The 25331-nt window shown below is 43.1% G+C and overlaps 1 protein-coding gene across 6 annotated transcripts in view; it reads left to right on the top strand.

Moving 5' to 3' along the window:
* The window catches only part of OSBPL6 (oxysterol binding protein like 6), a 233121-nt gene extending 217287 nt beyond the window's left edge, over positions 1 to 15834 (top strand). For 4 of the 6 annotated variants that reach the window (XM_062188439.1, XM_062188430.1, XM_062188464.1 and 1 more), the window contains 6 exons: positions 2771 to 2849; positions 4091 to 4235; positions 6641 to 6785; positions 8421 to 8547; positions 11040 to 11162; positions 12123 to 15833. In XM_062188439.1, coding sequence (XP_062044423.1) covers positions 2771 to 2849; positions 4091 to 4235; positions 6641 to 6785; positions 8421 to 8547; positions 11040 to 11162; positions 12123 to 12231 — 728 coding nt within the window. In that variant the 3' untranslated portion in view covers positions 12232 to 15833. Of the gene's footprint in view, positions 1 to 2770; positions 2850 to 4090; positions 4236 to 6640; positions 6786 to 8420; positions 8548 to 11039; positions 11163 to 12122 lie in introns of all 6 variants that reach the window. The other 2 variants (XM_062188473.1, XM_062188455.1) reach the window with 1 other exon arrangement.
* The last annotated feature ends 9497 nt before the right edge of the window (positions 15835 to 25331 follow it).

The raw sequence follows: 25331 nt of genomic DNA on the forward strand, positions 1-25331 counted from the left end.
CCTGGCACATTTCTAACTCCACCATTGGGGCAAGAGAAAGGTTTTCCATCCATTGGTTCACTCCCAAATGGCCACAACAGCCAGAGCTGAGCCAATCCAAAACCAGGAACCAAGAGCCCCTTCCAGATCTCCTACGTGGTGCAGGGGCCCCAGCACTTGGGCCATCCTCCACTACTTTTCCAGGCTACAGCAGAGAACCAGATCAGAAGAGGAACACGGCGCCGCCGTAGCTCAATAGGCTAATCCTCCACCTGTGGCACTGGCATACCGGGTTCTAGTCCAGGTTGGGGCGCCGGATTCTGTCCCAGTTGCCCCTCTTCCAGTCCAGCTCTCTGCTGTGGCCAGGGAGTGCAGTGGAGGATGGCCCAAGTGCTTGGGCCCTGCACCCCATGGGAGACCAGGAGAAGCACCTGGCTCCTGCCTTCAGATCAGTGCGGTGCGCCAGCCGCAGCGGCCATTGGGGGGTGAACCAATAGAAAAGGAAGTCCTTTCTCTCTGTCTCTCTCTCTCTCTCTCTCACTGTCCACTCTGCCTGTCCAAAAAAAAAAAAAAAAAAACAGAAGAGGAACAGCCAGTACTGTGGAGGAGGTTTAGCCTACTGCACCACAGTACCGCCTGGGAAATTCAATTCCTGGTTTAAATATGAACTGGTGTCAACTAGGAGATGAGACTGTGTATGTGAGCAGCACAGCCTGGGAAACAGCGCAGCTTCATGCCACCTGTGCCAGCTCCAAGCCACCGCTGGCTCTTGTGTGCCTCCTCCCCTGCCTCTGCCTGTCACATGCAGATGGCGCTGCTGCCCTCTTACCTCTTTGGGTGTGCTGAGAGGCTCTGTGATGCTAATCCACAGTCAAAGTCCATGTGGATATGTGAGGGGTCTTCAGAAACTTGCTGGAAATACACATTATGAAAAAATATGCTTGGATCCCTTTTTAAAAACATTTTACTTCTATGGGGCTAGCATTTTTGCACAGCTGGTTAAGCTGCCAGCATCCCGTATCAGAGTGCTGGTTCAAATCCCAGCTGTTCTGCTTTCAGTCAAGCTCCTACCAATACCCCTGGGAAGTCAGCATAAGCCCATGTAGGAGACCATGGCGAAGTTATTAGCTCCTGGCTTCATCCTGGCTCAGCCTTGACTGTTGCAGCCATTTGGGGAGTAAGCCAACAGTTAGAAGATACTCTCTCTGTCTCTCTGTCTCTCTCTCTGTTTCCCTTTTTCCTCCCTCCCTCTTCTTCCAATTCCTCCTTCCTTCTCTGTCTGTAGCTCTGCCTTTCAGATAAATAAATAAATCATTTTTAAAGGTTTTCCCTGTACATATTTAGGGATACCATGTGAGTTCACGAGATATATTCAGTGTATGCTGATTAGGTCAGGACAAAGAACGTTTCCTCTTCTTGATACTACTTCATGTTTGAAGTCTCATAACTCCTCCGAAAGTTTTTACACCCAAATAAACTTCCACTCTAGTTCCATTTTCCGTGAACATTTTGAAGCAACCTTGTATACACTTGCAGTAATTCCTGGTATTTAACTCACTGGGACTCAGGGCTATGCACTGAAGTCTCAACATATTGGTGCCCATTTGCAGTCAGAATGTTGTACACCTGCCTAACACAATCTTTAGGAAAAGAAAGGCTGTGTCTGTAAATCTGACCAGTAAGCTAACTTGGTCCTTCCTGGTACACTGCTCCACTGCTCACAGCCAGGCTCTCCTCGTCAGCATTTCCTTAACCTGAAAACACACAGTACGATGAAGCGCTGGAAGGGTACTGTGTTTCAAAACAAGACACTCAGTCATTCCTTGTTTACAACGAAGAGACAGAAATCGAGTGGCGATTGCACTAAGCTCCCTTAGTTCATCAAAGTGGGACCATGTGGTTATTACAGATACACAGGTAAATCAGAAAGCCATCATGTGCGATAAAGTGCAGAGCCCAGGCTCTATCTTAGCAACCAGCGTGGGAACCTGTTCATTACGTTAATCCCACTGTCTTATAAATCTTCTGTCTCTGTAGTTAGAGGTTTTATTTTATTTTTTCAGCTGTTCTCCCCAAATCATATCACTCTTCAGGGTACTTCAAAAAGTTCATGGAAAATGGAACTAAAATATGTTTTTGATGTAAAAAATTTTGGAATCTAGGCATAGTTTTTTCCATTAATATGCATTTTTGTGACCTTTTCAAATTCCCCTCATATGCATGGATTTCAAAAATTTTTTGCACCAAAATAAACTTACCTTCTAGTTTTGTTTTCTATGAACTTTTTGAAGTACCATATGGGAGGTGTGGGTACCATTTTTCAATGGTATTGAAAAAGTATTTTTACTGTACACCTCACATTTGATATTTATGTTAACTTTTTTTACCATCTGGTTAAAACCAACAACAGCATCTATTACCATTGAATATCAAATGACAGTAAAGTCTGTTTATATGTTTATGTGATGAAACACACACACACACACACACACACCTGTGTGCATGCGTGCACATTTGTTACTCCAGGATCATCCTAGTTTTGTTGGTTTCAAACAAATATGGAGAAACACAGATGGTAGGAGTTTTTGTGGGTTTTTTTTTTTTCCTTTTTTCGGTTTGCAGCTAGTTTCACCCTGGGCCATCTTCAGGCACTTGTCATGTTAAATCAACAATACAGAACCAATTGTGGTTACAGAAGTGGTTTGTAAAGTGTCATACAGATGTTAGATTTTACAGAACAAATGATTAGCTGCGCAGTGTGTATTTCTTGTCCTCTGCCTGTGTCGTTTAGATATCAGATGGAAGAACAAGTTCTGGGGAAAGTCGATGGAAATCCTGCCTGTGGGGACACTCAATGTTATGCTCCCAAAGTAGGTCGCTCACATCTTCCTTGGGGACTTTTTCTACTTTCTGGATCAGAAGTGGGGTGTGCAGGGACCTCCTGTTACCTTGAGAATGGACTCCCACAAAAACAAATGAGAAGTTCCGCCAATGTGTCAAAGCTTCTCACTTACCTCTTCAGATCCTCCATTCATCAGTCAACACTGGGCAGCTACTGTGTCCTGACAGCATTTGCGGGTAGATTAAATATCGGGGAAAATTAGCCCAGGAGGTAGCCCCCCATTCTCCAGTATAATCTTTCAGTATTCAGCATATCACAGGGAAGAGAGTGTCCTAGCTGGAGATAATGCCTCAATCATAACAGTTTGTAATTTTTTTTAGAAACAGAGGCGCTTCATTTTGAAAGTATTTTATTTGCAAATACACTTTAAAGTGCAACTTAATTGTGACTTGAAGTAATGTCATTTCCTTCCTTAGCAGAAATCCTGTAATGTTACTCCCAAGAGTTCGCATTTGATTTCCACCATCCTAGTTATGCTTATCAGCCTGTCAGCAGATGGTTATGCATATCTTTGGTCTTGGCTTGGATTATGAAACAGTGTTCTCAGAGCGATGTTTTGTAAATGCCTGTCTCCTACCTTGAATTCTTCCTCACTGGTCACTGCCTGCAGGGTGAATCCAAACTCCTGGGCGTATCACGGCAGGCCTTCCCAGCCTTGCTCCCCAGCAGGGCCGCTTCCCTCACAGGCCCCGGATGTGCCAGACTCTGCTGGCCCCTGCAGCTTTGTCAGTGCTTTCGCTCAGCCCAGAGAGCCCACCTACTCATCATCCATGCTTAGAGCCAACCCAGGCTCCTCTAAGACTCTGTCTCAACTCCCACTCCGCAGTCCAGGGAGGTCCAAGGACTAAGGACTCTCCCTGCTGTGTTCCCATGGTGCTTTGTTTTTACATCTATTGTAGTTCCCTTATTTTAAGTATTTGTTTACATATCCATCTACTTCTACCACGTTTCTGGCTCCAAAAACACAGGAAACAGGCCCTATTGAACTCTGTACCTTTAGCCACTGTCCCAAGGAAAGCATTTAAATACTCCTTGAATGAATGAATCATGTTGTGAATATTTATGACCACATGGAAACTTTCAAGAAAGAAGTGAGAAAAAAGTTGAGGGGAACACAAGCTTCCACCCAGGGATATTCTCATTAATAGAAATTGTAACATGCATTTGTGACCTTTGTTGTTTTTTAATCAGTATTATATTCCTGACTAGGTATGGAGACTACTATGTGTGGAATAAAGTCACCACCTGTATACACAACATTCTCAGTGGGAGAAGATGGATAGAACATTATGGAGAAATAACCATTAGAAATACCAAAAGCAGTGTTTGCATTTGCAAGCTTACATTTGTCAAGGTAAATAATAGCATTGAACAGAAAAGGAAAAATAGTGCACGGTGCTTCCTAGGGAAGAAATAGAACAATTACCTTGAACAGCAGCAAGTCAATCTGCCCTGTGTCATTGGTCCTTAAGGATGTCGTAGGTAAGAAAACAGGACCCACCTATGGATTTGCTCAAGGTATGCAGGTTTCTGAACATGTGAAGGTCAAAAAAGGCATCATTTCAAAACACACAGAAAATACTTTTCTTTCTAAAGGATTTTCTTTTTAAGCATCCAGTCAATAGTTACTATTCCATGTCTTTTGGTTTATATTTCTATTTTTGTTCTGTTTGATTACAGCATATTCAAATGATCCTATTTTAGGGAATTAATTATAATGCAGTTGTCATTATTTGTGGGTACTTGAATAGAACAGCCATGTAGATGATGGCTACCAGTCACTCCATATTTATCCAACCCTGCCACTATTGTAATCCAGATGAGTTGAACAAAAGCATTTCCTTTATTGTCAAGAAAAATGTTTAAAATAGCAATGCACGCAGAACTTTCCCTCAGTCTCCCTGGCCTGCAGTGGAACACACCGTAGTACCTCTGTGTGTGCTATAGAATTCACGAAGCACACATTCCCAGCTGCCCCCTTTGTTCTACTGATGACTGTATTCTAACATGGCAAACAGGTAGCATTTTGGAGTCTTAAAACTCTAATATTTTGGGGCCAGCATTGAAATGCAAAGGGTTAAACTGCTGCTTGCAATGCTGGCATCTGATATCGGAGCGCTAGTTGAAATCCTGGCTGCTCCGCTTCCAGTTCAGCTACCTGGGAAGACAATGGACAATAGCCAAAGCACTTGGGCCCCTGCCACCCATATAGGAGACCACAATGGAGCTCCTGGCTCCTGGCTCCTGGCCCCGGCCTGGCCCAGCCCCAGCTGTTGCAGCCATCTGGGGAAGTGAACCAGTATATGCAGAAGCTCTATTTCTATCTGTCTCTCCATGTCCAATATTTTCCTTTCTTATTTAACCCCTTTTAAGCCATATTGGAAGGTCATGTTCAGTTTGATTTAATATCTTTATTTTACCTGAAGATGATTCTCGCTGTTTTTTCTTAGACTCCTGGGACAGCTAGCACAGAGCCGGATGGTTATTTGCTCTGACTGGGAGATGACAGTGAATGTGTACTTTGGGTTTCAGACAGTGAGAAGCTTCAGCTCAGGTCTATTGCTAGCATGTGCAGAGCCCGGGGCAAGAATACAGATGGGCATCCCTGTGGCGTATGTGTCATGGTTGACAATGTGTAAATCACACCACATACTAATATGTCAAAAAAAAAAAAAATGTCCTGTCCTTTTTGCTGTAACAGATAGGATGAGCATTAGCTTTCATTTGCTGATTCACTCCCCAAGTGGCTACAATGGTTGGGGCTGGGCCAGGCTGAAGCCAGGAGCCAGGAGCTTCATGTGAGTCTCCCACATGCGTGGTAGGGACCCATGTGCTTGCGCCATCCTCTGCTGCTTTCCCAGGCATGTTAGCAGGGAGCTGGATTGGAAATGGAGCAGTCAGGACTTGAACCTGGGTCCATAGAAATGCCGCCTTCAGAGGCAGTGGCTTAACCCACTATGCCACAATACCAAACAAATAAACCTTCTATAGCAAAACCCCATGGGCCAGGTTGGACCCTTCAGAGCTCTGAGTTGGCAACCTGGTGATGCCAGAAAGCCAGAACCAGTCTACAGCCTTTCCTGCTTCCTTTAACCTCTTAGCCATCTCCTGCACTGCAGGGGCCTCATACACCCCTTTGTGGGCAACCCAGCCCACATAAAGGAGCTCTGTCCACACCTCCCAACAATCAGCCTTAGGCCACCCTCTGGACCTGAAAGGACAACCTTGGTGAGTGGAAAAGGCCTATGCCTCTGTAGAAGAGCTTAGAGCCATTGGCATAAGGAATTCTAAGGTGCCACATACTTGGGGCCTGATCTGAAAGGGGAGACGTGGGGTCCAGGTGGGCAGATTCCCATGGACTTGTTAACCATAGGGAGGAGCATGGCTGGAACAGGGCCACATCAGGCGCCTCGTGCTAACACGGAGCCATTTACAGATGCCACAGAAATTAGTCCACAGGCTGATTCTGCAGCATGGCCAATTGAGATTCATGAAAATCCACGAACCAGGGGAAGGTTGGAGATGAGGATCTGAGGGAACAAAAAAAATAGTGACCTTTAAATTACCGTCAGTGCCTTAGAAGAGCAAGCAAACCTCCAGGGCACAGACTGGAGAACCTCCACAGTCCTTATCAAATGTTCCAGAGTAGATTTCTGGAAATGATCGGGATGAGGGACTTGAAGAGAACTTCTATGGAAATCACAGGGCTCTGTGTTATTGAAGCCATGGGGTATCTCAACTGCGGTGGGATTTTTCCAGGTGAATTACTGGAATTCTAACGTGAATGAAGTCCAGGGAGTTGTGATGGACCAGGAGGGGAAGGTGGTGCACCGGCTGTTTGGGAAGTGGCATGAAGGGCTGTACTGCGGCGTGGCCCCCTCTGCCAAGTGCGTCTGGAGACCAGGTGAGAGTGGCCCGGGTGTCCTAGGGCAGAAAGGAAGGGAATGTCAGTGCGTGCAATTTACCATGTGTTTCTGTCGATAATGACATTAAAAGCACAGGTGCGTAAGGCAATTTTAGTTGATAATTTGTACCTGATATATATGCTATATACTCCTATAAATCCAGTATTTGATAGCTGAAAATTTTAAAATGTAATTCAAATCTCTGACATGTGTTCAGAAATTGGGCTTTTGAAAAAATACTACTCTAAATGCATGTCTACATTTCAAAAACTAGGTACATGTATTAAACAGTTTAGATCATTGAAATATACAAATGTAAATTCTTCCTCCTGTTATTTAGTCTCTGTTTTAATAACACAGAGTAGAGCCTATAAAACATCTGTAATCCACAAATTCAATGACTCACCAGAACATGGGCTCTTTTCACTTACACAGCTAAAAGCTGCAAAATGTTAATTTCATAGGAGATATCAAGGGAGGTCTGCTAATATATTGAGTTCTGATTATAAATGGAACCAGTTTCCACATGACATTTATTTTCAGTGCAATTTTGTCAGTTGATCTTTTTTTTTAATTTTTTTTATTTTTATTTTTTATTTTTTTTTATTTTTTGACAGAGTGGACAGTGAGAGAGAGAGAGAGAGAGACAGAGAGAAAGGTCTTCCTTTTGCCGTTGGTTCACCCTCCAATGGCTGCCGCAGCCAGTGCGCCGCACTAATCCCAAGGCAGGAGCCAGGTGCTTCTCCTGGTCTCCCATGCAGGTGCAGGGCCCAAGCACTTGGGCCATCCTCCACTGCACTCCCAGGCCATAGCAGAGAGCTGACCTGGAAACTTACTGTGGGAGTCCTGGCTGCTGTGCTTACAATGCAGCTTCCTGCTGATGTACCTAGAAAGACAGTGGAAGATGGCCCAGGTACTTGGGTCTCTGCCACCCATGTGGGACACCCTGATGGAGTTCCTGGCTCCTGGCTTTAGTCTGAACCACACCTGGTTGTTGCAATCATCCAGGGAGTGAACCAGCAGATGGAAGATCGATCTCTCCTCCTGGCAGCGGCCATTGGAGGGTGAACCAACGGCAAAAAGGAAGACCTTTCTCTCTGTCTCTCTCTCACTATCCACTCTGCCTGTTAAATATATATATATATATATATTAAAAAAATAGATAAATAAATCTTTTTAAAAACAACAGAAAAGATGCTGTTTGGGATGCCTGCATCTCATACCAGGAGCCGGGGTTTGAGTCTCAGCTCAACTGCGTTCTACTAATGCTCACCGTGGGAGAGTCTCTGCCTGAGTTCTGGGCTCCTTACTTTTGCCCAGCTCCAGCTCTTGTGGGTATTTAGAGAGTAAATCAACAATAGAAGATCTAAATATATGCCTTTCAAATAAATAAAAAAGAAAAATTTTTTGAAGACCTCATTTTTTTAAATATATGAATCTATCAGCTCTGATCAACATAGTTACCCACTTAACAACATGCAACCCGATTTAATTCACAAGAAAAGCCGTATAATCCATTGTCCATGACTACCACTTTGAGATTAGTGTGGATATTAATCAAGCACTGGGAAAAGCCGACTTCTTCAGTTCTGTGGGCCTTTGACCCACTCAGAATTTCCATGACCTCATTGCAGGTTCCATGCCGACCAACTATGAGCTCTACTATGGTTTCACAAGGTTTGCTATTGAACTTAACGAGTTAGATCCTGTGCTGAAAGATCTCCTCCCACCAACAGATGCCCGATTCCGGCCAGATCAAAGGTGAGGGTGGCTGGGTATAGAAGTTGTAGATCAGATCACGGCATGAGGCTTTGAAGGCCATTGAGGTTGATTTCTGCTACCATCGTTTTTATGTTCAGTCTTCCATATTCTCTTTTCTCTCAGCAGTATTTGAGTGTTCTACCCTAGCTAAGGCAGTATTCATGGGAAGTTCATAACAAAAGATTGTGTTAACACAGGGATCCCCACAGGTGTTTCTTTTTTATTTTTTTTATTTAATAAATGTACACTTACAAAGTGCAACTTTTGCATTGTTGTGGCATTTTCCCCCATAACCTCCCTCCCACCCACAGCCATCCCATCTCCCTCTCCCTCTCCCATCCCACTCTTCATCAAGATTCATTTTCAATTATCTTTATATACAGAAGATCAACTTAGTATATACTAAGCAAAGATTTCAACAGACTGCACCCACACAACGGCACAAGATATAGAGTACTGTTTGACTAGTAGTTTTACCGTTAATTCTCATAGTAAAACACATTAAAGACAGAGATCCTACATGGGGAGCAGGTGCACAGTGTCTCCCATTGTTGATTTAACAATTGACACTCTTATTTATGATGTCAGTAATCACCCGAGGCTCTTGCCGTGAGCTGTCAAGGCTATGGAAGCCTCCTGAGTTCACCAACTCTGATCTTATTTAGTCAAGGCCATATCACAGTGGAGGTTCCTTCTTCCCTTCAGAGAAAGGTTCCTCCTCCTTCGATGGCCCGTTCTTTCTGCTGGGATCTTGTTCACCAAGATCTTTCATTCAGGTCATTTTTGCCACTGTGTCTTGGCTTTCCATTCCTGCGAGACTCTCATGGGCCTTATAGCCAGATCCTAATTACCCAAGGGTTGATTCTGAGGCCGGAGTGCTGTCTAGGGCATTTACCATTCTATGAGTCTGCTGTGTATCCTGCTTCCCCCGCAGGATCATTCTCTTCCTTTTAATTCTGTCCTTCAATATTTGCAGACACAACGCAGATGTTTCTTAATGGAAAGTTTCTCTCCCTGAAAATTTACCAGAAGTCTGCAGATTCATGAACTCTCTGCCATGGGCAGCATTACTCCGCATCCAGTGTCTTTGACCTTTTTATTTCTATTATTCTATGCCATGTGATCTTTTTTTAATTTTTACTAATATGTAATTCTTATACATTTTTATGGAATACAGTGCCGTATTTCAGTATTTGTATACAGTACAAAATTATCAAATCAGGTAGCAGACATTTCCATTTCCTTATCATTTTTTTTATGATTGAAACCTCTGAGTTTCTCTCTAATAATTCTTCATACAACACATTGCTGGGAACTGCAGTTGTCCCACAAAGCTACAGAGCACTAGCATTTGGCACTTTGTGTTTCTGGTACCCATTACCCATCCTCTGTCTCTCCCTTCCCTCCCCACCTTTCTCAGCCTCCAGTAGTCACTAAGTTGGGAACAACTTAGTTGTTTTTCAACTGCAGAGTATCTTTTAAACTGAAGAAACAGGGACCCCAGAATGCTTTGAGTTTGCCCAACATGGACTTGATCCCCAGTGTATGAGATGGAGTGCCTTTAACACCTTCTGATTCTTGGTTTGTCTGATTATTATGGTTATCAGGTTCTGTACTCAAGCTGTCCGCGCCTGGGGAATTCATTTTACTTTTCCCAAGAATTCTGTATGCCATGCACCTTCCACCCAAGAGCAGTTTCTTTTCCCCACATTTGATATTATGTGTCTTCTGGCACAGTGTCCTCAGTATTGAATGTTCTGCCACCCAAGTCTCTCATACGCCTCCCATTAGAACATGCAGTCTCACGGTTTGGCATTCAGGTGTATCAATAAATGTCCGGTACAGTTTGTACCATGGCATACCCTGTGCTTTGCTCTCAATTTGAAATATAAACATATCCAGTTCACCGTTGGCTCAGCTTCTCCTTTATTCCCTTTTCCAAATTTTGTGGACTATAACTTTCCTGTTCTGAGGCCTTTTATAATTTTCTGCAACTGTTACCTTTCATTTTTTTCATTAATTTTACTCTCTCCAGTAAAACAAGAAAGCTTTTGGCCTCTCAGTCAGCTCTCAAAATAGATGGAGAACAAGCAGTTACCATCCCCCATTCTGTGGCCTCTACAATTACTTTTTGACAATGGGGAAAGAAGCACACTTGGGACTTCATGCTGATCTAGGCCTGGACCCTGCCATCATCCTTAAAAGTTGTAGAGTCCTAGACACACAGAAAGGCCTTCCAGGCCTAACCACTTCCCTTGCACTCCTACCATTGCATTGTTGTATCCAGGCATTCTGTTCATGTTCACAGGAAGTATGTTAATTGATGGGCAGACAGAAGTGGTGTGGCCTGGGGCAGAGGTGGGGGGACATTACCAGAGTGTTCACTGTTCACTGTGTTATGTTCACGGTAACTAGAATGTAATTTTATGCGAGTGACATTTTTTATTGGAAAAGAGGATAATATATTAAAATACCAACTGCTTTCTGTTTAGATTTTTGGAAGAAGGAAATTTAGAAGCTGCAGCAGCAGAGAAACAAAGAGTAGAGGAACTGCAGAGGTCTCGGAGACGATACATGGAAGAAAACAACCTTGAACACATACCAAAATTTTTTAAGTAAGTCGCTACATTGCCATCACGGGCTCGTGGCTTGCAGGTGGTTGCCACGAGCAATGTGAAACTGCAGGTAAAAGGGAAATGGGGGATAGTTCGGTGTCCAGGGATCCTCAAGGGAAGAAAAATAAAGCTGATTTTGGTAACTTTGCTTTTGGCCGTGTAAATGTTGAATCAGATTTTGCATCTGTGAAAAATCGGTAGCCATGAAAAGAAATTCTTCTGTACACCCCTTTTCCTCCCATGGGCAGTAAGGGAGTGAAGGTCTCACCTGGGAGGCTCTTGGTTCTTCAGCTATGACCTTCAGCAAGATGGGAACTCCCTCCCACCCTGTCACCCGCAGACTGGATGAGACCCTAGCACCCACAAGGTCATCCTGGCTTCATTCGGATTTCACCTTGTTTCTATCACCAGAGCTATTTCTGTCCAGATTTCGTCCCTCGCTGTTGTGATAGGAGGTGATTATTGCAAGATTATGTGGACATCACACAGATTAATCTGTAGTTTCCAAATCCATCTGTTAGCCTCCAGAGCCAAGACAAAACCCAGGGTAACCTGACATCCTGGAGAGCTGCCATCTCCCGCAGAAATGCAGGCATGGTGTGTTCTGTGTGCCCCAAGAGTCCCACTCAGCAGGCTGCGAGGGCCACTGATGCTGCCTGCTTTTCCCCGCCGGTGACACAGAGAGCCTTGTGGTCCCAGGTCCCAGACTCTTAGTAAACAGTGCCTGTGCGTGTTTTGTTTGGGGCTCTTTGTGCCCTGCCTGAAGCTGATTTGTTCCTCTGTTGGCCTCTTCCATAACCCTTCCTACTTCCATTGCAGATGCTGAAGACATGAGTTCTTTTTGGTTCAGTCTTCAAACCATCAGCAGATAGGATATTCACGGGCTTACAAAAGAGCACTTATACATACGTGTCTAATTTATGTGATTTGTGGCTAACATTGGTTTCCATGTTTTCACAGGAAAGTTATTGATGCCAATCAAAGAGAAGCCTGGGTTTCTAACGACACCTACTGGGAACTCCGAAAGGACCCTGGGTTTAGTAAAGTAGACAGCCCTGTTCTTTGGTAAACTGGGAACATAGAGCTAGCCAACATATCACACTCTGAATGATTAAATAACTATGCACAATTATGTTTCTTATAGCTACACGTGGTTTCTGGGTCGACTGAAAACCTACCATTTGCTTTTCTATTTCATCTTTATAATGGACTTTCAGAAGTGCATTAGACGAGGCCCCTGACCACTTGTGGATCCTTTCTTTTTTGCTGCAACCATATTCCTTAAGAAAAATAAAGCATCCACACCCTCCTCGGAGAGCAGAATAAAAGGAGCAGGATATAAAATCCAAAGTCTGAAGAGTTTGCAAAGAAAAACGAACTGTACCTGGTGCTTAACGCTGATCAAGAGAGTTAAAACAACACACAAACCATGCGCTCGGTCCGTCATCTGGAAGCACCATCCCCCCGTCTGTCGTAAGAGCTCCTGGACCACAGCGGTCGGTTAGTTCGGACTTCAGGTGTGTCTGTTGATGTGATGTGCTTGTGCTGGCCTCGTCAAAAAAAGACGTGATGCTTCTCAGAGCCTGTCCCATCTGTCTGCCATTGTTCATGCCTTAAGAAATGCAAATATGTACAATAAATCATTTTTAAACTGTGTGCCCATAGATTTATGTGAAGGACAGACCTTTTGAATCACAGCACGATTCGCTTTCTCAGTCGGAACATGTATGGGTCTAGCTGAAATGACTTTCTAAAAATAAGCAACACAGGCTTGACTTCAGTGAGCTGGTTACCTGTCACTGACATGAAAGGCAAGAAAGAAAAGGTGTGCGAAACAGATCTCTGTATTCATGTTGTTTAAGTTCTGTCCTGCGTCCCGATAATAAACCGTCCCTCTTCCACCTCATCTCACAGTGTGCCCTGTTATTTGGCAAAATCTTATTTGAATTGGACATTTGTCATCAGTGTTACAACTGTGGAAGCAAACAACAAAAAGTATGGGAATTCCTGTGTGGGCATAATAGTACTATGAATGGTAGCTGTTTTTGAATGAAGTACAGTGTAACATCATCTCTCACCCTGCCCACCCCATTAACACCATGTGAATTCCTCTGAAGAACAAAGACAAGAATACCAATAGCTTATTTGCATTATTTAAATGAGTTCTATGCAAGATCATAGTTCATATTTCTATCAAGTGGTTCTGTGAGCTACAAGCATTTACCCTGCTATTGGCAGATAATAGAATGTAAGCTAAGGAACTTAGCCATCTCAAAAGGGAAAGGGGTTTCTGCCGAATTCAGTACTTGTTTCTCCTGCACTAATCTACAGAGGCTTTTGTAGGAGTTTTGCATCAGTGTTTCTAAGTTTCTGCACGTAGATGACTCTAGATGCCTACATGTTTTTAAAAACATCTTTAGAGATTTTCCTGGAGAATTATAAACTTACATGTATCTCCATTGTCGGTTAGGTTTTTGTTCTGAGGCCCTTACTGTCAGAGTTGAAGTGGTATTTTAAACTCTGATAACAAGGTTGCTGACATTTTCTCTTGTTACGAGGTGTTGGCTTTAGTGTTATTTCTGCTCAGCAAAGCACTCCTACTAATGGCTAATACACCATCAACTAATTCCTGGCAGTGGCTTATCCCCCATCAACTAATTCCTGGGGAGGAAAGTGCAATGGGAAAGCTCTAAGGTTTCCAGCAGATGGAGCGATGGCTTAGTGATCCTGAACCTCGGCCCTTTCACCTGAGTCTGTCCATGATGTGTGCAATTTGCATTAGTTTTGAACAGATTTAGTTCATCCTCAAGTGAACATCCTAATCCCTTGCCAGAACGAAGCCTTGCACTTAAGCAGCCTTTCCATGCTGCTCGGTTCCTCTCATTGCCGTTTTAAATCTGTAGGTGGCTTACCCCATGGTAGTCAAATCCTCTCTCTGGTTATTGATTCTTTTTCTGTTCATTCATCTTGACATCCTTTTATCTATATTCTGAGAGACATGGCTTTAATTTTAATTAGAACTTAATTAGAATCCTATTGACTTCCTTAAAGAATTCTGTTCCACAGCTGGTAGTTTATTAACATACTATTCAAAGAGGTTCTGCTCTGTCTGTAGGAGCACTTCTTGGAAGAGACTCAAAATAGCCTACATACAAGAATCCTGCAAAGTAAAGGTAATACAAGTAGAGCAGTTAGAATCTGAGGCCTTGGTGACTAACAGATCTGTCGGGCAGGCAGGTGGAAGAGGACCCAGCACCTATCAGGAAAGCAGCCACTGTATGATTAAAACTGAGATGAAGGAAAAATAGTAGAGTGAGCCTTTACTAGAGAGTAAGTTCCGGCTGCCTGTCAAGTGAGTGAATGCCGATCAGAGCAAACTTGAAACTATGATTAGGGTTTCAACAGAAAGAGGAAAGCTGTCAATTAAAAATCACCACCTTTTATAATCTTTAGAATTTAGAATCTCTCTGGGATTCAGATTTCCTCGTTGTTCTGATTCAAGTGATCAGTTCAGTTTCAGATAATACCCCAGTAGTACCCGATTCACTCACCTACCGGCCCCCCACCCCTGTCAAATCCTTGGCCTCTTCTCCCATCTTTTCTTCCATTTATTGACATGATGGTTATAGAATTATGAGACTGATCCTGTTGAGATTTTCGTCAGCATACTGTTTTGGGCTTTTGAGACAAACAGGAAAAGAGTAGAGTATTGGATCATTGGATCATTTCTTAGAAATTTATGTAAACCTTTGTGTTTCCAGGACATTTTTCTTGTCTTTCCCTAAAATGACCTAGGGTAGAGGAGGACTTAACATGTCTGTCTCCCTCTCCTGGGATTTCTTTATGAGCTGCTGCATCTCATCTACAGTGGCCACTACGGAAGGCAGCAGTAAGTGGCAGTGACCCTGTGGACTTGGACTTGGCTAGACTAAAGAGATTGATGGCACACACCAGCACTTGTAGAAGCCGACCAGAAATGTTTTGATTTCATTTGCTTCCACCCAGGGTGCAAATGTACTCTGATTTTGCCATTGTCTTATTGTTTTTTAATGAACTCATATTTCATGGTATCTTTAAATACCAGTAATTTCCAGGCAATTGTAAACATGAACCTCATTTAAGATCACTTTTTAATGGGTTAGTTAAATATGGGGAGGGTGAAAAACCAAATGCAATTTTCTGGATAAAAACTGCTAAGGAATTTTCCATCCATTGGATGCCAGGTTGTCCGTGGTCCCAACCTTTGGCTTCTCTTGCTTATTCTGACCCCATGCCTTTGTGCAATTGCATCCCTCATTAGAGTCTGCCCCAGGGAGCAAGGGGGCAGGGAGGAACAGCAGATTAAACTGTTGTGCTCAGTCCTGTTTACAGCTGTGGCTGGAAAAGAGTTTATCATCATAACCTAAAGGACATTTTGTTATTTTCTTGTGGGTTTTAATTATCCATTTTGTCTGAGCTCGTTTCACTGTCATCCTAGGTAATAAATGTTTGTGGGAGCAGAGCTCCTCACACACCAGGGGGTATAAGAAATGTTTGCACTTGACTTGGTATATTCTGAATGTGGCACAGTAAATAATGTTCGTGTATAAAACATTAGTTTATTTCTACGGGAGCCATTATGTTCAGGATATATAAAATGTATCTAATTAAACAATTATGAATCCATTCTGTGCTCTAGAAATGTTCTTTTGGGGGAGAGATGAAGAAAAAAGTGTCAATGGAGCTAAGAATTATAGTGTTTATTTTTCCAAGAAGTTCCCAGAGATTTAGAAATACTACTTGCCAAATTAGGATGAGATCCTCTAAATCCTAATGGAGTATATTTTGCAAAATAGATACATTTTTAAACTGCATTGCCAGGTTCCCTGTTAAACTGAAGCAGGTTTGGTTGAATACACATGATAACAAGTACAAGATTGTTACTGAGTTCTAAGAGCTTTATGCAGCTTTCACTTTTAGAAAAATAATGGCAAATTGTTTAAGGAATACTTAGCTTTATTCTTTTTGAAATGAGATAAAGAAGAATGAATTCTTTCCAAACTGCTCTGATGAAACACCATGCCCAACATCTTAAGCAAGTGAAGCTTCGTCATCAAGGGAACTTACAGGTGACTCAGGTGGAAAAGCACTGACCTTCATATGTGTCCTTTTGTTTTGCAGAACAACATTGGACTTGACTGATTTGCTCCAACCTTCTGGTTCTAACATAGGGAAGCCACAGGGATTCCCATGTTTGCTCTGTTGCACTGTTTCTAAAATATACAATTATTTGTGCCCTGTTTCAGAGTCATTCAGTATAAGAAACTCCTTAGCTTCATGTTAAACACTGTTACATTTTCATGGGCTAAAAACTAGCCTGTAAATATATTTCATTGGTTACTTTGGTATCCCCAAATTAATAGGGAAAAACATAAAAGAAAAATGTTCTTACTTTCTGCAAATTTTGTTTCTAGCCAGGTCTTCCATAGGGCAATTGTAGAGGGAGGAACATTACATTTGTATAAAACAGGTTATAATCCTATTTGAGTTCTACCTGTATCTTCTAATTCTTTTAGTTTATAGAGTAGGCAAGTGAAACTTTAATACTGTTAAAGAGAGAATAATGCTACTTCTTCTTAGGCACCCACTCCCTCTTACCTAGTCTCATCTAGTTAGTTCTTTAGGAATTCAAGTGGTTGCTAGGGTTTTTTTTAAAAGCTTTATCAAGGCATAAATGACATATACTAAACCTCAAACATTTGAGCTGTATAACTTGACACATTTTGACATAGGTATACATCCTTGGCATCACTACAACCATAAGTGAATATGATCTATCACCTCCCAAAATTTCCCCTGCCCTTTTATAATCCTTCCCCAGCCTCCACCCTGAGGCAATCACCTTTTTTATTTAATTTTAAAAGTATGTATATTTTCTTTTTTTTTTTTTTTTTTTTTGATAGGCAGAGTGGACAGTGAGAGAGAGAGACAGAGAGAAAGGTCTTCCTTTTGCCTTTGGTTCACCCTCCAATGGCCGCCGCGGTAGGCGCTCTGCGGCTGGCGCACCGCGCCGATCCAATGGCAGGAGCCAGGTGCTCATCCTGGTCTCCCATGGGGTGCAGGGCCCAAGGACTTAGGCCATCCTCCACTGCACTCCCTGGCCACAGCAGAGAGCTGGCCTGGAAGAGGGGCAACCGGGACAGGATCGATGCCCCAACCGGGACTAGAACCCGGTGTGCCGGCGCCGCAAGGCGGAGGATTAGCCCAGTGAGCCGCGGCGCCGGCCTGTATATTTTCTTATATTAATTGCAAATATGATTTTTCTAGAAGACTGTGTATACAGATAGATGTATATCTACAAACTCCTCACTTGCCATTACACCTAAATCCATCAGGTACTCACATTTCAAGAGAAAGAGGATCCCCTTAAGTTCTATTTTTAGTAGCCCAGTTAAAGCTTTAGACTTGAAATGCTTAGAACATAATAAACTTTTTCACATTGAAATGGCCATGTAAACTAATGGGTTAATTTCCATATTTGGGGAATCCAAAATAAAGCCAACACTGAACTGGCTGGCAGCAGGGAGGAAACCCTAGGAAGCATTTTTCCCTCTGCTGTGTAATTAGCCACTAACAAGACTGTGGGAGCCCAGGATGACTGCTCCTGAAATGAGATTTCAATGCCTACGATCGGGCAAAGGGCCTATGTGGTGGGATTTTCCTTTTGAGCCTCACTTTTACAAGCAAACATTTGAAACTTCCAGTGCTCCAGAACTGCTTCTCTACCTCTTCCGATGCCCTCACTCCCCATCGGGAAACCAAGTTGCTAACTCAGCCTAACTTGGAAAAAGCAATAGGAAGGAGACCTGTGGAGTCCAGTGAACTCACTGTCGCTGTGCAAGTTGAAAGCTTATTCTTTAAATCCTGAGCCCCAGACCTTATTACTCGAAAGTAGCAAATGTTCCAGAGAGGATCAAATACAGCTGATTGATTTTAAAGGCAAAGTCGAGAAAGGGCAAGAGTGAATAAAAGGGAACCGGGAAGGAAGTGTGGGTTCTCTGAGGAGTGCAGGAACTGAGCTCCCTGTGCCTGGATGGATCCCAGGGCAGCACGGAACCATCCTGGATGTCTGTCTAAGGGTAGGATCCTGGGTAGGGAGCTGAAATGAGAGTGTATCAACTAACCACTCCCTCAATTGTCCCTGCCCCAACCTCAGCCCTTGCTGTTTTGTTTTCCTTAATGTGACACTTGAGAGTCAGTAAGAAAGTCCAGTTCAGGAACCAAAAGTAGAGCTCAGTGACCTATGCACCCTTTTCCTCTTGCCCCCCTCCTTTTTTTTAAGATTTATTTATTTGAAAGGCAGGGTTAGAGAGGTAGAGACACTAAGGTTTTCCATCCACTGCCCCAATCCCCAAATGGCTGCAATGCCAGGGGTGGACCAGGCCAGAGCCAGGAGCCTCCTCCGGGTCTCCTATGTAGGTGCAGGGGCCCGAGCACCTGGGCCATCCTCCACTGCCCCCCCCCCCCAGACACATTAGCAGGGAGCTGGGTGGGAAGTAGAGCAGCCAGGGCTTGAACCAACACCCACACAGGATGCTGATGCTGCAGGCTGTGCTCCAACTTGCTGCACCACAGTGCCGGCCCAGTCCCTTTCTTGACTTCTGTGTCCATGCCAGTGCTATAAGATGGAGATAAAGAGTAAGGAGGGCAAACTGAGACCTCAACGGTAAGATGGGTGTTAAGCCCAAGAATGTGCATCTTCCTGGAGGTGAGCCTCTTCAAAGCCATGGATCAATCCCCACCTCACCCTCCATTCCCTCCTAGGCCTTGTCTCTGAGTCTAAGGACAGTTTTCCAATGGACTGGTGGGTCCAGGCGGGCGAGGGAGCTGCGGGGAAATTCTGCCACAGAGCGCACCCTCATCGCCCCACTGAGAGTTCCACAGCCGCGTCTAGCAGCATGTTCCTTACCTGGGTCAGCTGCTGCTCTGAACGTGATATGTTTATTTTTTAAATTTCTGTTTGCAAAAATTCCACCTTGAAACATCTCTGCGTCTAACTGCAGGTGTAAAGACAGTAGTGGTGTCCTGTTAGTTTGCATATGGTCATTTGGAGATGGGAAAATTTTGTCTTAGGAATAGAGTTTTGAGCAACTTTCTACAGAAAAAAAAAGTTTATCGTTAAATTTCTTAATGAATTGTCTCATCTGTGCCACCTCAAAATAAGAATTGTGCCTCCTCAAAGAATGTTGTCTATGAGAATGTTATTTGTAACAGCACAGGAAACTTCAATAAATTTTAAATAAATTATATAAAGTGATCTGTTTTTTGTGTACAGCATGTCCTGATGACTTTTTCCACCAAATGCTAGTTTTACTAAATTTACTAAATATTTTTATCTGCAGCAAGACTTAACATATAAAGAAGATTAAGTACTTATTCTAACTATATTTCCAGATCATTTTTCATGTAGTAACTGTTTTCAAATCACATACTAGATGCAGGACTTCCTGAAATTAAAAAAAGTATTTTAATTTTATCTGAAAGGCAGATAAACTGAGATATTCCATCCTCCGTGCTCACGACCCAAATGCTCGCACCAGCCAGGGTGGAGTCGCTGAAGCCAGGAGTCCAGAATTCAATCCAGGTCATGTAGGAGCATGGCAGGAACTTGGGTCATCATCTGCTGTCTCCCAGGGTGCGCACTAATAGGAGGCTGGATCAGAAGTGGAGAAGGCAGGACTCCCAATCTGGCACTCTGATACAGAATGTAGGCATCTCAAGCAGTGTCTTAGCAGCTGAGCCAAATGGCCTCCCTCTTTTCCTTGAACTTTGAACTTACCTGTATTGAAAATACTTACGATGCTGACTTCAGTTCTCCATGTTTCTAGATCATGGGAATAAAGCTGTGGTTCATAAAGACTGGAGGAAATAAAATCGCTCAGATGAGAGGTTTGGCATGTTTTTTGTTTGGGTCTTTTGAGGAAGCCCTAGGAATTAGTTTACGTTAATCCAATCCCTTTGGAAAGACAATTTTCATGGAGAATATTTCTGTCACTGGTGAGACCACCAGTAAAATGGTGACAGTGTAGTTTGTTTCTAGTCTCTACATGCATTCAAAGCAGATGATACATCAGCCTTGACATCCAAGTCTCTTCCTTCTTAAAATGGGTGGAAGAAGAAACATTTTTCAGAGGACATGTCAAAGACGGCTAACATTCCAACTCTCTGGATCCCAGGAAAGCCAAAATCTGTTTCTTCTAAAACAAACACTGGTAGTCAACCTGTTTCACGTGTGCCCTGGGGCCTTTTAACTGGCGGCTCCACTGAGGTGCATTTGTGGGATGGTTCCCAGTCTCATCCTAACACTGCCCAGTCACAGAGACAGGAGGACCTTGCCATGTCACTTCCTTAGGGACAAATGTGTAGAACTGTACTGAAGAGAAGCTTTGAGATGAGTGCCAAGTGCACACACAGAAGTCTTTCTTCCTTGTGTTGTCTCTGTGTTATATACTAGAAGTTCTTAGCAGAGGGGAAGGTTGGGAAGTGAGGAGAAAAATATATAAGAACTTCAAATGGCCTCAAGAAGTGTGTCTACTGACGCCCCCTCCCCTGCCCGGTGCTGTATGTAATAAAGTAACTGGGAAGTAAATTGAAAATAGCAGAGACACACAATAGATGAAAGTATTATTTTGCATTGTTTGTGATTATGTGATCACAGTTACCATAGGTTAGTTCCCTTGTCCAGTTAGAGAATCATACCAGAGAATCAACCTCTTGTAAGTGGATATAGCCCCAGTGACATTCAACTATTATTGGATGGCAGGTAGTGATTTCTTTTTACAGGTTTAGCTCTCAGGGTCCAAAATTAGATGGTGCCAGGAGAGACACAGTTGAATTTGTGAGACCAGTTCATGCACTCAGAAGGAAGCCCATCAATGCCAGAATCCTCAGAGGTGTGGGTTCTGTCTGGCCACTGTGCAATGCCAGCAGCTGTCTGTCTGAAAGTCGCCCAACTTCTCCATTCAGGCTCAGCAAATAGGGCTATTCTCACCTTCAAACAAATGGTTTGATGGGGTCCCTAAATTTGGAAGGAAAAAAAGCAAAAGCCACAAAAATAAACCCCTAGCAGAAAGCTCTTAAGATGCTAACAAGATCATCCACATACCAGGTGCTCTAAGACAAAAACGATGGCACTCAGTGTTTCCTGATTACCCTGATTACCCCTGAAATTTTCAGAATTTACCAAGAAAAAAACTTCCCAAATGGCAACTGCTCAGTACCTTAATTCCTCTTCAAACTCAGATCATTGGTGTAGAATTTCAGAAGAGGAATGAGAACTTTTCTTTCAAAGCCAAATTGCTTTTTTTTTTTTTAAGTTTTATGTATTTATTTGAAAGGCAGAGCTACAGAGAGGCAGAGAGAGGTCTTCCATCCACTGGTTCACTGCCAGGATGCCTGAAATAGCCAGAGCTGGACTGATCTGAAGCCAGGAGCCAAGAGCTTCCTCTGGGTCTCCCACATGGGTGCAGGGGCCCAAGAACTTGGGCCATCCTTCACTGCCTCCCCAAGCCACAGCAGAGAGCTGAATCAGAAGTGGAGCAGCCAGGACTCCAATCATCACCCATATGGGATTCTGGCACTGCAGGTAATGGCTTTCCCAGTATACCACAGCGCCGGTCCCTAAATCGTCTCTTGTACTCTTCTTCCCTAAGATCCTGCTCCAAAATGCTTAATTCTTCACTGCATCTCCCAGAATTTTCCATATGCCTTCCTAGTACACTTTGGTTATTATTTTATTAGCTTCTCATCCACTTCAAAATCTATTTTAAATCCTCTCAGTAAATTTTCTCTTATAAAATAAAAAACCTTTGTATTCACATAACTCATATTCGCTCTCTCCCAATGTCTCAGGCATTTTGTAAGGTCTCCTTCAATGTTAGTGGATGCAATGGGTCCATGTGCTTAGGGAGGCACCCAAGAACCTGCTTCAGATAGGAATGGATCTGAAGAAAGTTTTATTTACTTGTGACCAGCAAAGGAAACAGTGGGAAGGCATAGATCCGGAGAAGCAGTTTGCCAGGGCTTTGTAGCAAGGGTTAGGGGAAGGTCCACAATGTAGAAAAGTGGGAGCAGGGGGCTCTTCCTTCTGGCCCAAGTATCACACATCTGCATACAGTACACGTTCAAAACTCTGCCTCAGATCGGTTCTGGCTGCTTTCCCTGCAGAGTGGTGGTCCTCCCGCCTCAGAGAATAGTGCTACAAGGCCACAACGTGAGCTTTTTCCTCTGCAAACATAGCTCAAGCCAGGAAACAGTTCCAGATTCTCTATGTTCCTGTGCCCCTCTTGCCTAAATCCTAACTCTTGGTTACCTCTGCGCATTGATTCTGTGAAGTATTCCAAAGGTATTCCTCCTTCAAGACAGCCGACAAAGGAAGTCTCTCCATTAACCTCCCCCACCATTCTGGGCAAATGGTGCTGTTGGCCTAAGCCAGGCTGTCTGTGACCTGTGTTCCTGGTTGGGGGGAGGGCTGCACCTGTGATTGGATTTTGCAGTTACTGCTAAGTAGTACTGCCTGGGCAGGTGCTTACCATTGCCCACATTGAATGCCTTGCTCCCACATCGCTGTTTTTAGTCACTAATGTCCAGGTTCATAGCGTCCATCCTGAGAGCTCAAAGTCATTTTCTAAATTTCTCATGAATTTGCCAAACATGAGTAATCACCCTTCATGGAACCTTTTAAACTTTTACTTTATTCAGTGAAAAAAAAAAGATGTTTTTCCATAGACAATCTTGCTGAATTGGTCAAAGTGCCCAAGGCTGTAGGCATGTGGGGAGTGAACCAGCAGGTGGAAGTACTCTGTCAGCCTCTGTGTCTCTCTGCCTTTTAAATTAAGTGAAAATAAAGAAAGAAACTTTCAAGTGCCAAAGTATAGTTTTAAGGTCTGAATGTTCCCTCCCAAATTCATGCTGAAATTTAATTATGAGTGTAAAAGCATGAAGACCTAGGGCCTTGAAGAGGCGATGAGGCCATGAGGGCTGCACCTGCATGAATGTGTTGATGATACTGAAGAGTTTGCTTTTCCCACAGGTGCATCTATTCCTGGCACCTTCTTGCTCACCCTTCAGCCACATCCTGGACAACACAGAGGCCTCGTTCCCTGCCTGGCAACATGCTCTTGGATTTCTCTGCCTCCACAACTGTGAGAAATGCTTCTTTTCCTTGTAAGTTACTCAGCCTTACTTACATATTCTCTTACCGTGTCACAGGACAGACTAAGCTAAGATTCTGTCGGAACCCCTTCAGTTATTCACACAGAAGCTATCTTTTCGTTAGCATCTGGGACGAACCTTGACAAATCTATGGGCACATTGTTATCCAGCCTTTACACTCAGCAGATTCTGCAGGAACCAGAATTTGTGCCTGCACCTGTCTAGCTAAAGTGCCATCTCAATTACACTGTCCACACAAGAGATCTGGGGGCTCCTACATGAGAATAGCTCAATAATTGTTCTATCTAAAGGGGAAAATTTATGAAACTGCCAACTCATGGATGGCATTAGTGATTTTTAGAGATATCCTGGACTCCATTTTTTTTTTAAGTTACAACTGTGCTCAAAACCCAGGTCTTCACCTAGATTAGTCTCCTATTGGTGCTGTAACAAATTGTCAGAGACGTACTGGGTTAAAGCGACAGATATTTATTCTCTTACAGCTCAGTTCTGCAGGGCAGAAGTCCACAGTGGGTCTTCCAGGGCTGAAATCATTGTATTGTCAGTGCTGGTTTCTTTTGGAAGCTCCATAGGAAAATCTGTCCAATGCACCTTCCTGTTTTCCCTGGCTGCCTATATTCCATGGCTTGTGGTCACATCACTCTAATCTCTGCCTCTGTGGTTACATTGCCTTCTCCTTTTATGTAGTCAAGTCTCTCTTTCTGCTTCCTTTCATGAGGAAAGGATTATATTCTAGGAACATGCAGATAATCTATGGTAATCTCCATGTCTGAAGATCTTTAATAAAATGCACAAAGTTCCTTTTACCATGTAAAGTAAAATTCACAGATTCTGGGCATGAGGATACCTTTGGGAGCCACTATGCTGCCTGGCACAATGGTATTCACAAAGCAGGAGGAATTGAATCTCACTAAGCGAATACACAGGGAATAAAACAGCTGTGCCTAAATGACATGGAATTGGTTATTCACCCAGTTGCTAGTGCTGGGACATCTGAAATGAATTTATTGTAAACCCATCATCTTTACCTAAAACAATGTCTGGCATATCATAGGTGTGGATGAAATATTTATTGATTAGATGAATGGAAAGAGCTCCTCTTGAAGATTACAGAGAGCAGAAAATAAAAGTATCTGAAGAAAATAATTTGATTTTTTTCATTTCTGTGTGATATTAAGACCATCTAGCAAGCATATTTTGAAGTCTCTTTTGTAAAACTATTTTCAGTTTCCATGAATATGACAAATTCAGTTAAATATAAAAACAAAGCAGATGCTATCAGAGGAGACAAATCAGTAACATCTATTCTTAGGCAGTCTCTAACCTAACAAAGTGGAGAAAGTGGGAATACATAAAACCATATTGTTAATGGGGCCGTTTTTAAGAATGTCCCACCTCTAGTTTTTACTGTAGGCTTTCCATCTTCTGTACTACACTCTATGGGGCACTACACAACTCTTGAAATCGTTGGTGACTAAAGCTATCATTGGGATTTAGACTCATGTTAGTGCAAAGCCCTGGACAACTTCAACAGTCTCAACTGGTACTAGGTAGATGTGGGTTCGGAATAACCTATCTTAGTTAATCTAGGCTTAAAGCTATATGAAAATCTAAACTTCCTAGCATACTTACTTAGCATACTTAACTTGAAGGGTGAAGAATGTTTGAACTGGAGAAGTCCAGCTGTTTCTCAATTAAAAGATGATTTTCTCCACCCCCCCTCTCTAAACAAACTCACTGCTCTATTTGATTGTGGCCCCCTAACCTCATGTGTTGGAGGATTAGTCCCCATTGCAACAGCGCTGGAAGGTGTTTAGGTCGATGAGAAAAATCACAGGCAGTGTCGCCTTGCGACACTACCTGTAAGTCATTTTCATGAAAGGGATGGTGAATTTAGGGGATTATGGAATGCCATCAGTAAACAAATAGAAGTGAAATGGCCCAATTTTAAGAGTG

Source organism: Lepus europaeus, chromosome 1, assembly GCF_033115175.1.
Source record: "Lepus europaeus isolate LE1 chromosome 1, mLepTim1.pri, whole genome shotgun sequence".
Classification (NCBI taxonomy): Eukaryota; Metazoa; Chordata; class Mammalia; order Lagomorpha; family Leporidae; genus Lepus; species Lepus europaeus.